Source organism: Euprymna scolopes, chromosome 41 (assembly GCF_053919585.1).
Source record: "Euprymna scolopes isolate OS-2025 chromosome 41, ASM5391958v1, whole genome shotgun sequence".
Lineage (NCBI taxonomy): Eukaryota > Metazoa > Mollusca > Cephalopoda > Sepiida > Sepiolidae > Euprymna > Euprymna scolopes.
The window spans coordinates 70,055,178-70,068,774 of record NC_136522.1 but is presented as its reverse complement, the minus strand read 5'-3'; the positions used below and the strand labels follow the sequence as shown (position 1 = coordinate 70,068,774).

At 32.5% G+C, this 13,597-nt stretch overlaps 1 protein-coding gene across 3 annotated transcripts in view; it reads left to right on the top strand.

Moving 5' to 3' along the window:
* LOC145266607 (DNA-dependent protein kinase catalytic subunit-like) overlaps positions 1 to 13,597 on the top strand; it is a 396,502-nt gene that overhangs the window by 82,616 nt on the left and 300,289 nt on the right. For all 3 annotated transcript variants that reach the window (XM_080122502.1, XM_080122501.1, XM_080122503.1), the window contains 4 exons: positions 3,824 to 3,931; positions 8,611 to 8,709; positions 12,837 to 12,964; positions 13,286 to 13,380. In XM_080122502.1, coding sequence (XP_079978628.1) covers positions 3,824 to 3,931; positions 8,611 to 8,709; positions 12,837 to 12,964; positions 13,286 to 13,380 — 430 coding nt within the window. The remainder of the gene's footprint in view (positions 1 to 3,823; positions 3,932 to 8,610; positions 8,710 to 12,836; positions 12,965 to 13,285; positions 13,381 to 13,597) is intronic.

Sequence of the window (13,597 nt, the reverse complement as noted above, 5' to 3'; positions counted from 1 at the left end):
AAAAACTATAACCCGATAAATTCTATTTTTACTTATTTTTTCTACTGAATCATTTTGAATAATTTTTGGAATTTATACTAATTTCGACATTACACATAATATAGGGGGGGGTTAAATCTAAAATGCATTTATTTGGAATCCTATTCTGCACAAGCACTCGAAAGTGTAACATATTTCTATTAAAACTTTTATTTCTCTTCTGCCCTCTATTCTTCTTTCTTTTTTTCTTTCTCCTCCACTCAGCCTATTCTTGTTTGTGACACACACACGCACACACACACACACACACACACACACACACACATTTTTCCTTTATATAGATGAATTAGTTGACCTAAAGGAATTATAACTCCTTGATAAAACAAGAGTTGTAATGACAATCTCAATCAATGAAAACAAGAGTTGCTTCCCTTTAATTTTTTTTTTTTTTTTTTTAAATAATAAACGCTGTTATATTTCTGAATTTTTGAGATAAGCATTGATACTTTATATTAGCTTCAAGCTTCCTAAAATTCATACTAGAATTGTCTGCAAGGAACCTTGGCGTTGTGGATAAAATACTTGGTAAAATTCAGTTGTAACTTGCAACTCTTCTGGAGGTTAAAGGTTCAATCTTCAGTGCAGGGTGACATTCAAAATACAATTGCAGGTTACTTGAGACTTTTTATCCAGTTATGGCTGACAAAACAAGAGCATGTCGTTTTCATTAATTAAATAAAGTTCCGTTTTAAATCTTGTACGGATTTCAGAGCTTGATGTAAAAGTTTCCGCGTTTGACAAGATACACATGAAGAAGGTCTGAAGTTACGTTGACTAAAACATTGGGAGACTATCACTCAAGATGAGAACAGTAATTTTTTTTTTTTTTTTTTACACAGTGGTCACCACTTATCAAAGCCCGGAAGCCACTCAGGGATAAAGGTTATTGCAAGTACATTACGTTAGTGTGGAGATTTGATGAAGTGTTTACTTAAGAGGGTGGTTCATTAGGAATTTATTAACGTTGGACTTGAACACATCCAAGTTGTAGTCAGGTGGGAAGCAGGCAGACGGAACAGAGTTCCACAGGCGTGCAGTTCTAAGAAAGAAGCTTTGTTCATGGAATCTACGTTTTGATTTAGGCACAGATAAAGAGTGGGGGAAATTTTTCACAGTGGATTCAGCTAGACGGGTGTTTTTCGTGAAAGATTGGCGAGGGAGGACCAGAGATTGGAGTTTCAAAGAATTCAAAAAATACAAAGAAAGTAAAAAGCTGTTTTTTTTTTTTTTTTTTGTTAAATCATGAAATCATTACTTATTTTTCCGTTGCTATTTGGTTGAATTTTATTTCTTCTCTCTTTCTCTCTCCATCTTGCCTTTCTTTTCCCTCATAAAACAGTTCTCTCTGAAAACGTAACGATTCCACCATGAAAGCTAATACTTTATATGATTTATGACCTTAAAAGAGATTCAGTGGAGAGATCCCATTTGGGGGTTATGATAAAGGACATGTGGAGTTGCCAAAGGTTGACTTTTGTCCAGAGTTATGGCATCTGGTACTACCTGATTAGGCTGTCTGAAGATACTGACCAAAAATGCACCAAACGTTTTTTTTTTCCTTTCCCTTTACAAAACTTAGTCATGTTCTGCAAAATCAAAGACAAAAACCTTTTTCTATAAAAAAATAAACCCGAACCCCATGAATAAATATTTGAAGATATAAAGAACTTGAAGAATGAAAACATTTTCCAAAATTATTGGATTCGGTATTTGAATAACCCGAAAAGGGTTGATATGCTGTACACGAAAAAAAAAATCCAGAATCAAATGATTCATGTTGGGAGTAGAGAAGTTATGAAACTTTTCTTTCATCAAAGAATGACTTCCTGTCTCCTTCCAACATTTGCACTCAGTGTCTTTCATACACGTACACACACGGGAGGGGGGTTAGGAAATTCGGTTATAGTCAACTAACGTACTTCCTAACTTCCAGCGTGTCTGCTACCGGAAGTGGTAACAAAGTAAATCGGTTCCTTCACATTTATTGTTCTTCAGTATTTCTATTGAGAAATGATTTATTAAAATAAAATGTAAGAAAAGGGTATTAAAAAAAAATGTGCAATAAAAATTAACAAAATTATACAGATGAAAATAAATGTTTTCATTAATTCTTTAAAAGAATTCAAACTAATTTCAATAATTCTTAATTAAAATAAGACCAAAAAAAAACATTTCAATAATTATTAAATCGAAAAAAGAACGATCAGAAGAGAGTAATAAAAAAAGAGTATGTGCACGGGGGCGATAGATGCACGAAAGAAAAAAGCGAAGGAACTGATTTGTCTTGTCGCCGCTTTCGGTAGCGCTACGCTGGAAGTTGGGGGAGTATGTCAGCTGAAATTTATTTCAATTTCAGTTTCTTTTATCATTGGCAATTCAACATTTGTGTTTCTCATTTTCTAGGCTTGATTTATTGAAATAAAATAGCAAAAAAGGACATTATTGAAAAATATACAACAAAATGTAACAGAATTATAAAAAGATGAAAATAATTTCATTAATTCTTAAAAAAAAATTCAAACTAATTTCAATAATTCTTAATTAAAATAAGACCAAAAAAAAACATTTCAATGATTATTAAATCGAAAAAAAGAACGATCAGAAGAGAGTAATAAAAAAAGAGTATGTGCACGGGGGCGATAGATGCACGAAAGAAAAAAAGCGAAGGAACTGATTTGTCTATACAGATGAAAATAATTTCATTAATTCTTAAAAAAAAATTCAAACTAATTTCAATAACTCTTAATTAAAATTTTTTAACGTGTTTTCGATAATTCTTTTAAAAAAATAAGATAAAACTAATTTCAATAATTCTTAATTAAATTTTTTAACGTGTTTTCAATAATTCTTTTAAAAAAAATAAAATAAAACTAATGTCAATAATTCTTAATTAAATTTTTTAACGTGTTTTCAATAATTCTTTTAAAAAAATAAAATAAAACTAATTTCAATAATTCTTAATTAAAATTTTTTAACGTGTTTTCAATAATTCTTTTAAAAAAATAAAATAAAACTAATTTCAATAATTCTTAATTAAAATTTTTTAACGTGTTTTCAATAATTCTTTTAAAAAAATAAAATAAAACTAATTTCAATAATTCTTAATTAAAACTTTTTAACGTGTTTTCAATAATTCTTTTAAAAAAATAAAATAAAACTAATTTCAATAATTCTTAATTAAAATTTTTTAACGTGTTTTCAATAATTCTTTTAAAAAATAAAATAAAACTAATTTCAATAATTCTTAATTAAAATTTTTTAACGTGTTTTCAATAATTCTTTTAAAAAAATAAAATAAAACTAATTTCAATAATTCTTAATTAAAATTTTTTAACGTGTTTTCAATGATTCTTTTAAAAAAATAAAATAAAACTAATTTCAATAATTCTTAATTAAAATTTTTTAACGTGTTTTCAATAATTCTTTTAAAAAAATAAAATAAAATTAATTTCAATAATTCTTAATTAAAATTTTTTAACGTGTTTTCAATAATTCTTTTAAAAAAATAAAATAAAACTAATGTCAGTAATTCTTAAAGTAAGACCGAAAAAAACATTAAGTCAAAAAGAAAGATCGAAAAAACATAATAAAAAAAAGAGTACATGCACGAGGGAGATATAGGTGCGAAAAAAAAAGCAAAGGAACTGATTTGCCTTCTCGTCGCTTTCGGTAGCAGCCACGCCGGAAGTTAGGAAGTACGTTAGCTGACTATTACTGGAAATTCATTTCAATTTCAGTTTCTTTTGTCGTTGGCAATTCAACATTTGTGTTTCTCGTTTTCTAGGTTTCTCAGCAATTATATGAACCGCTCGTGTTTCAACTCATTCACTGGTTTACAAGCAACAAGATGTCTGAGAATGAAGAGTCCATATCACTCCTGGATGTCATTTACGTAAGTAGATATTGACTCGCTGCAAGATGTGACTCAAAGTTGGAAAGTGCTAGCGTTTGAACGGAGGGGTACTCTGGCTTAGCAAAAATTGCCTGGGTATCCTCATCAGCATTCCCCATTAAGGGCACATCAGGCAACAAGCAATAAACTTGCCCCACCTGAAAAACAGGTGGCAGGGACTGAGAGTGTGGACCTCCTAGGTAATACCCAGGTGGCGTATCCCAGTCCGACAGGTAGTGGGCCAGGTAAACGACACATCATCTGTCGGGCTGATTATCAAGAACTGATACTGAGGGTATGTCATTTATGTAGGTATAGATGATCCAATTTAGAGAGGGACGATATTTTTAATTGAACTATGTCTACTCTACATTGCCTGAGAGATTGTTACTGATTTTTTTTAACTGTGCCATTTGCTTTTTTTCTTTCTGCTGCTTTTTTTTTTTACCTTTTGTGCTTTTTTTTTACTGTCATTTATTTTTATTTTTTGTCTTTTTTTTCTGTTTTGTTTTTATTGTTTTCTTTATACTATTTAGTTTTTTCTTTTTTTTCTCCTTTTTCTTTCCTTTTTCTTTTTTCTGTCCTTTTTTTCTTTTCTTTTTGTCTTTTCTTTTTTTTCCTTTTTTCTACTTTTAATTTTTGCAGTTATTTTGTTTTATTTTTTTTTCTGTAGGAGGATCAGTTAGTATACCAATAAAAAATAATTATTTAAATGTTTACATTTTATTTTTTAAAAAGGCGTTCTTCACTGAGATATCCTTTTTTTTAATTTAATTTTTTTTTATGAATTTTGTTTCCTTACAGTCTAATATAGTTTTGTAATTTTATGGATAATTACCACTAGTGATCCTAAATGGAATCTAAGAAAAATTTTAATGGTGTCTTTTGATTCCTTGAAAAATGTAATCTTTTATCGAAACTTTCTTTAATGTTCTTTTAACATTTCTATAAGACACCAACATTAACTTATTCATATGATTACTAGCAAAGATACCCATGCCTCACACGGGACTTTGCTGTATACTCCGATACCTGAGTATACAGCAAAGTCCCCACCTTAATCCCGGACGAGTGCACCATTTGTTACACATGTGTAATAAAAGGTGGGGGTTTAAGCAACAAATAAACGTAGGGGTATGATAAGAAATTTCCGAGAAGAATGAAAATTGTTTATCTTTGTAACACGTTGCCCAAAAGGAGGGGGGTACAAGGGAATTTACGGGAAAGCAAAACCTCAAGTATATTCTCTTTATCGCATATGTAACACAGCAAAAATGAAATAATAAAGCAAGTGGATGGAAACGCAAGGACGAACACAATAAAAATGCGAGAAAATAACGAAATAACAAACACTTTTCCAAACAATATAAAAATAGATTTATTTAAGAAAAAAGAAGAGTTTAACGAAAGAAAAAGAAATGTATTCAAAGTTATGGAATCTGGAGTATATCTACGCGTATGGAAATGAGCGAAAGTCCTTGGGGTGGGGGGTAATCAAAGTCTTTGCACTTACAGGTTTCTTTTGTTTTTGGTTTTTTTTTTTGTTTGTTTTTTTTTGCTGGGGTGTTTCACAACTCGACGACGATGCAGTTAATCCGAGATATTTCCTTCGGTGAGGAAAAAGTTCACATGGCCATCTCATGTGTTTCCTTTTCTTGCTCGCGCATTATATATCTGCCGCTTTCATGAGGGATAAGATATTACATTGTGTATTCAGCACATCCATATCTCTTTCGCATGATGGGAAAAAAGACCATCGTCTCTATCATGAGGAAGTAAATTCATCGCATCGCATTCTCACAGATGACTGGAGAAGGTCGCGTCGTTCACGCCTCGTGTATCGGTATCTCCTTTTCGCATGAGGGGAAGAAGTCGTCCCCCTCTTTCTTTCGCGAGGAGAGAGACCTCTCAACAGGTCGACGACCCAAACCGAAAAGAGCGACTTCCGCGAGTGTCCAGTGAGAAAAAGGGAAAGGGAAAGTGATAACTATTCCGGTCTCCCCCCCCCCCTTCCTCTTTTCTGCTTCACAATCCGGTCTAAAAATAGACTTGACGAAATCTCTAGCCGATAAAGTCTCTGCAAGTTTTAAAGGGGTGGGGGTACATAAGTAGACCTCACTCAATTCCAAAACGACTACTGCACTAGCCTACCTTGTGAGAATCATGTTTTATTTTACCTTGGTGACGAAATATAAAAAACAAAAACGATATTTCTCATCAGCCTAAAATTAAGTATTTAAATTTGGATTTAAATACATAGTCCAATTTAAAGATCATGTCACAATATGCTATGACCTTGATCTGTACGTTAGAAAATAGTGTGCACCATCCCTAGGTGGGGGACCATCATACACAAATTCGACTACGACATAAGGACGACCATTCAAAAAATGGAAAAATTACAAAAAAAAAGATCATTAAGCAAAAACATTCTGTGTTATTTAACAATATCTGTCTGAATATATATATATATATATATATATATATATATATATATATATAATAAAAACTAAAATCCAAGAACTGGGCTACCAGATCAGGCAGTCTGAAGATATTGGCTTCCTGAGACGAAATGCGCCTAACATTGATGCTTTTTATTTTTCTACTTCCTTTTGCAAAACTTAGTTATGTTCTGCAAAACCAAAACCAAAAACAACCCACCTTCTTCCCATTTCCCCCTTTTGTCTTTCTATCTCCCCCACTTCCTGACTGGTTTCCTAACTTAAAACGTACCAAACATTAATACTGTAATCCTTTTTTTCTCTCCCATTGCAAAACTCATTCATGTTCTGCAGGGCAGGGAACAAAACCAATAAAATCCACTAAAAAAACAAACCAAACTAAACACTACAAACTAGCGATTGAAGATACAAAGAGTTTAAAGAATAAAAACCTTCTACAAAATAACTGGATGCAACGTGAATACTTTTTCCAAAATAATCGGATTCGGCATTAAACAACCCGAAAAGGGTTGATATGCCGTAAAGCAAAACAACCAAATCAAACCTAAAATCTAAGAAAGTAAGATAGAATGTGTAGTTATTGATTTGACTACATCCCATTTCCACCCAATGCACAAAGGAAGAAATTAAAATGAAAAAATAAACTAATCGAACAGAGACAGAAAGAGTGTGTAGCTTATACAAGTCAGTGACCTTTTATGTCCGTTCACATCTTATCTCTCCACAAATTTATCAGGAAATGCATTGTATTGCATTTAGAGGATTGAAGGCAAGAGAATTATTTGAACATTCAGAATACTAATGAAGCAATAATTGAAAAAAAGATATTCTCCAAGACTTGTGATTCTGAAAGTTCAGTTAATAGTTGTAGATATACTTAAATGTTGGTATTATTCATATGGAACTCTGATGATCATTCTTCATCCCAAACAGTCCAATTCAAATGAATACAGACGCTACTACAAAATGGCTAATAATTTTAATAAGGATCTCACAACAGGATTCGCACTTGCTTGAAAAGGTCTTATTTCTATTATGACCTTGAAAAGGCCTTATTTCTATTATGACCTTGAAAAGGCCTTATTTCTATTATGACCTTGAAAAGGCCTTATTTCTATTATGACCTTGAAAAGGCCTTATTTCTATTATGACATTGAAAAGGTCTTATTTCTATTATGACCTTGAAAAGGCCTTATTTCTATTATGACCTTGAAAAGGCCTTATTTCTATTATGACCTTGAAAAGGCCTTATTTCTATTATGACATTGAAAAGGCCTTATTTCTATTATGACCTTGAAAAGGCCTTATTTCTATTATGACCTTGAAAAGGTCTTATTTCTATTATGACCTTGAAAAGGCCTTATTTCTATCATGACCTTGTAAAGGTCTTATTTCTATTATGACATTGAAAAGGCCTTATTTCTATTATGACCTTGAAAAGGCCTTATTTCTATCATGACCTTGTAAAGGTCTTATTTCTATTATGACATTGAAAAGGCCTTATTTCTATTATGACATTGAAAAGGCCTTATTTCTATTATGACCTTGAAAAGGCCTTATTTCTATTATGACCTTGAAAAGGCCTTATTTCTATTATGACCTTGTAAAGGCCTGGAAAATATAAGCTAGGAAATGTCTTGAAAAGGGGTTAGAAATTTTATGTCCGGTAGAAACTTGTGTCGGAATATAAAAAAATAAAAGCAAAATAAATGCTATTAAAATATTTTTTGAATATTCATTGACCGAAACATTATGCAAATAACACTCAAGCTCAGAACAGTAGTTTGAAGAATCCAAATAATATGGTCGTGGATATGACCTTAAACTATATCCGATGGTGAGGCCCCAGCTTGCAGGCTTTGGGGAGTGTGGAGCCACCCTTTAATTATCATTGCTCCCAGGTCCACTCTGACCCGGAGTGGTAGTACCTGTTAGGGTCCCAACTATGGGTTAAATAGAAACAGACTTGAAAACAACAAATATATTCTATTAAAAAAATTTTCTCCAAAATCTTTGGATTCGGCATTAAATAACCCAAAAAGGGTTGATGTGCCGTAAAACAAAAACTACCAACCAACCAACCTCTAATTCAAAAAAAACAAAAAAGAAGAAAAAACACCAACAAAAATTCTGTTCTGAAAATAATTTAACATGTAAAATTTGACAAATGTAAAAAAAAAAAATGTCCCAAAATATTTTCCTTATTCTTTATGACAGGATGGAATCACCCAATCTTCAGATACGTCTTTGAGAGACTTCAGCGCCAGATGTCTTTCTGAATATCTAAAATGGTCGATCAAACAGCTATCACCAACGGTGAGTGGATTTTATTCTTTCCTTTTTTTTTTTCTTTTTGTTTCCTTTTTTTCTTTTTGTTTCCTTTTTTTTTCCTTTTTTTCTGTTTTCTTTCTTTTTTTCCTTTTCTTTCTTTTTCTTACTCTTTCCTTTTTTTCTTTTTTGTTTCCTTTTTTCTTTTTGTTTCTTTTTTTCTTTTTGTTTCTTTTTTTTTGTTTTTTTTCTTTTTCTTTCCCTTTTTTCTTTTTCTTTCCTTTTTTTATTTTTCTTTCCTTTTTTCTTTTTCTTTCCTTTTTTCTGTTTTCTTTCCTTTTTTCTTTTTTCTTTCTTTTTTTCTTTTTTTCTTTTTCTTTCCTTTTGTTTCCTTTTTGTTTCCTTTTTTTCTTTTTTCTGTCTTTTTCTTTTGTTTTCTTTCCTTTTTTTTTTCTTTCCTTTTTTTCTTTTTCTTTACTTTTTTCTTTTTCTTTCCTTTTTTCTGTTTTCTTTCTTTTTTTTCTTTTTCTTTCCTTTTGTTGCCTTTTTGTTTCCTTTTTTTTTCTTTTTCTGTCTTTTTCTTTTGTTTTCTTTCCTTTTTTTCCTTTTTTTCCCCTGTTTTTTCTTTCTTTCCTTTTTTACACTTTTTGGAACTGGACACAGCCTGCCCATAAAGTGAATCTCTGTCCCATTTGATGGTTCTTGATAACGTGTAGAAATTACCTCCTCAGACGTGACATTGCTAGTCTCAGTCTTTTTTTATGAATACTCTTATGTCATGTGTTCTACAGAATTATCTGATCTTTTTTTCTCTGCTTCCTTTGTTTCAGTTTGCTTGACTTGTTGTCGCCATCAATTTGCTGTTTTCATACCTCATTATAATGCAACTTTGTATTCCAGTAGCTTCTTTTTATGAACTGTAAACTTGAGGAACTCCCTTCCTGCTGACGGTTTTTCTCATATTATACCTACAACCTAGATCTTTTTGAAGACTTCTGTCATTGCGATAATCTTTTGCTCTTGTTAGCTCCTTAAATCAAGTGGCTTCACGCCTTGTTTAGAGCGATTTCCATTTTTTAAAAAAAAGTCCAAGCAATATAAAAACATATTATTTAATTTTTTTTTTTTTTCTACAAAAGAGTTACCACTTAACAAAGCTTGGAGACCACTGGAGGATAAGGGTCAATGAGTGTACAATGGTCAAAGGGAACATGTCGTAGTCATCGTTAGTCGTGGAAATTTTGTAAATTGGATTACTTAAGGGGATAGCCCATCAAGAATTTGTTTACGCTGGACTTGAAGATGTGCAGTTCTAAGAAAGAAGCTTTGTTCATTTTTTTTTTTTTAAATTTTTTTTATTACATTTTCACCCCAAACAAGGCACATTGCCACTTTGATGTAGGGGGGCTACTATCAGGGGTAACATCAACTGAAGTACTATGTGGGGATTTGGGCAGCAAGATGTCTGTTTACGTTACACTTGAACTTCTGCACGTAAGTACAGTTGGGGAAGCAGGGACCTGGAATGGAATTCCAGAGTCTAGCAGTTCTGGGGAAGAAATTACTGGAGTAGAAAGATCTTTTACATCTAGGGATCTCTACTGTGTGGGGGTGAGATTTAGCTGCCTGTCGGGTTTGTCGAGAGTGTTTACGTCGTGGGGGCACAGGTGCTTGCAGTTCGTCAGAGCATTCTCCATTAAAATACTTGTAGAACAGGCAGAGGGATGCAACATTTCATCGATGGGACAGAGGCTGAAGCTTAGATGCCAGTTCAGGACCTATCAGATTGGCGACTCTCTTTTGAACCTTGTCTAGGAGCGAGAGACTAGTAGCAGATGCACCAGCCCAAATATGACAGCAATACTCCATACATGGGTGAATGGTGGCCTTATAGAGGTACAGGATACTTTCGGGTGTTAGTAATTTTCTAGCACGGTAGAGAGAACCTACCTTCTTTGCAGCGGCCCTGGCAATGCTTTCTATGTAATTGTTTCAACTCATGTTTCCTGTGAACATTAGGCCAAGGAGTTTGAAAGATGTACTCTCAGATAAAGTGTCGTTGGCCATTGCTATAGGTGGTAGAGAAGGTTTCTTGTAATTATTGAAGGAAACTAGTTTAGTCATTTTTTTCCCCATTCCACTACAGATTGGAGGTCATCCTCTAGTGTTTCTGCCATTTCTTTAGATATGAAATCTACGTTTAGGTTTAAGCACAGACAAAGAGTGGGGAAATTCTTGATAGTGGTTTCAGCTAGACGAATGTTTTTTGTGAAAGTCAGGACGGGGGGGGGGCATAGATTGGAGCTCAGACGAGCATTTGCCATGAAAATAACTATAAAGATTGTTCACATCTTTCCCGATCATTCAAAATATTCATATGACTGAAGATATTGGCTACCTAGCTTGAAATGCACCAAACATTAATATTTTTTAATTTTTTTTTTTTGCAAGAACAAAAACTTTTACGAAAATGATTTGGCATTAAATAATCAGAAAAAAGAGGGATTGGTCGAAATCGGGAACCAGAAAAATCAGAACCATTTTTGGTGTTGGAATCAGAAAAAAATGGTGCATTTTAACAATGCTGAAAACGATTCTTTTAATTTTTTTTTTTTTTTGTGTTTTTGTTACAAAATTTAATTTTCCATTGTCTGTACTAATGATAAAATAACAAATATTTATTGATTTTAAACTACCAATAAAATAACAAATATTTATTGATTTTAAACTACCAATAAAATAACAAATATTTATTGATTTTAAACTACCAATAAAATAACAAATATTTATTGATTTTAAACTACCAATAAAATAACAAATATTTATTGATTTTAAACTACCAATAAAATAACAAATATTTATTGATTTTAAACTACCAATAAAATAACAAATATTTATTGATTTTAAACTACCAATAAAAACTAAAACCTATAGATCATCCCACACAAGCATATTTTTACTTTTTGTGAAAATATATACGTACATATTGCATGGGTTTTTATGATAATCAAAAAAAAAAAAATAACAACTTCATAATTACAGGGTGGAACGATAAGTGTTGCCCTAAAGAAAACAACACTACAGCTTTATTTTAAAATTTTTATTGAAAAATCAATTCGGGTAACTTGATTATGTAATAGAGCTGACATCTATTCAATGTAGCCGCTTTCAGCCGCCTCGTTACCGGTCCAGAATTAGGAGCATGCTCTTTCCATGGCGATCAGGCTGGCTTAGGTGTTGTGGGAGGTCATGTTGGTGATGTTCCCGACATATGACCAAATGAAGTAGTCCAGCAGGTTTTAGGTCAGAGGAGGGAAGGGCCAGTGAGAGAAGGGTACAAAGTCGTAGCACTCCTTCTGAGGCCAAGCCTGGGTCTCTTTGGACTTGTGGGTCGGCACAGAGTCCTGCTGCCACACCCAGGGTCTGCCAGCGGCTACTTGATTGCACCAGGGGATCACCACACTCTTTTTTTCTTGTTCTTGTTTCCTTGCAACTGTCTCTGCATTCAACGTGTGGATCTAGGTATTAAAATGTCAGAACACCGTTGAAAAAGATTGACGGCAATGTTACCTCAAAAACACCCATGTGTCTACGCGTTTTATGAATTCCGGTTACTTAACAATAGGAAACCCCAAATGACAATGCACAACTGATTTTATGGCTAACAGCAACGCAAAAGTAAACGTGAATTCTTCACATTCGTATGCAAATTAGATGATGAAAACAAGCCATTTGAAGAAGGGGTGAGTTTGTTTAAAGAAGGCAAACACTGCATAGGTATCACGTTCAGGCATTTATGTGATTTTTGGAATGTTATATTTTCGTTTTGTCACGGGTATGTACATCATAGTGATTTTTCTTTATTTTTGTTTGTTTTGATATGGGGGGGGGAGGTCTGGACAAACACCAAACATTCGTTATGCCACCTCATAACGTTAAATTATTCCTTTTTTTTTTTAACGAAAGCATCTCATCTCCAACTATTTTCAACATATTTGATTGAATTATTTAAAAAAAAAATTTTTTTAAATGAAAGCATCTCATCTGCAACTATTTTCAACATATTTGATTGAATTATTTAAAATTTGTTTTTCAAAAGTAAAAGCTACTATTTTCAACATATTTGATGGATTTTTTTTTGTTTTGTTTTATTTTTGTTTGTTTTTTTTCATTAGGAATTGAAGAAAAACCCAGCAATTATAAAATCCGTATTGAAACGCATGTACAGTTATGCCCTCCATCCAAATCCTTTCAAACGTCTGGGAGCTGCTCTGGCATTCAACAACTTTTATACTATTTTCAGGTGAGACAACTTTGCTGTAATTTTTGGTGGTACTTCTTCATTATTAGAGCAAAAATCAAAAACCAAAAAAAAAAAATTAACTTTTATTAAAACAATGGTATCTGCTTAATTATCGTGATGCAATGAGTTTAATTTTACTGCATTATTACATAAAACCGTTGTAAAACATTCATAACATAAACTTGTCTACTTACAACCGCTATAAAGAATTTTCCTTTTCTTCCTATATCTAAAACAGAATGAAAATTCCATGAACAAAGTTTCTTTCCAGAACATCCTATTTTATTTATTTATTTGAAATTTTTTTTATTATTATTTCAGAGAATATGACACTCTCGTGGATCGATTCATCTTTAACATCCTCGTTCATTTTGTCAATTCCCTTGCAATCTCGCATACAGATGAAAAGTCTTTAGGTAAAAATCTTGGAAATTATCAACAAAAAAATACTCATTTGTCTGTCACGGAAAAAAATATAAGTCAAGGGCATAGTCAGCCGTGCTTTTTGGACAGAGATCACCACTTATCAAAGCCCGGAAGCCACTCAGGGATAAGGGTTATTGCAAGTACATTACGTTAGTGAGGAGATTTGATGAAGTGTTTACTTAAGGGGGCGGTTCATTAGGAATTTGT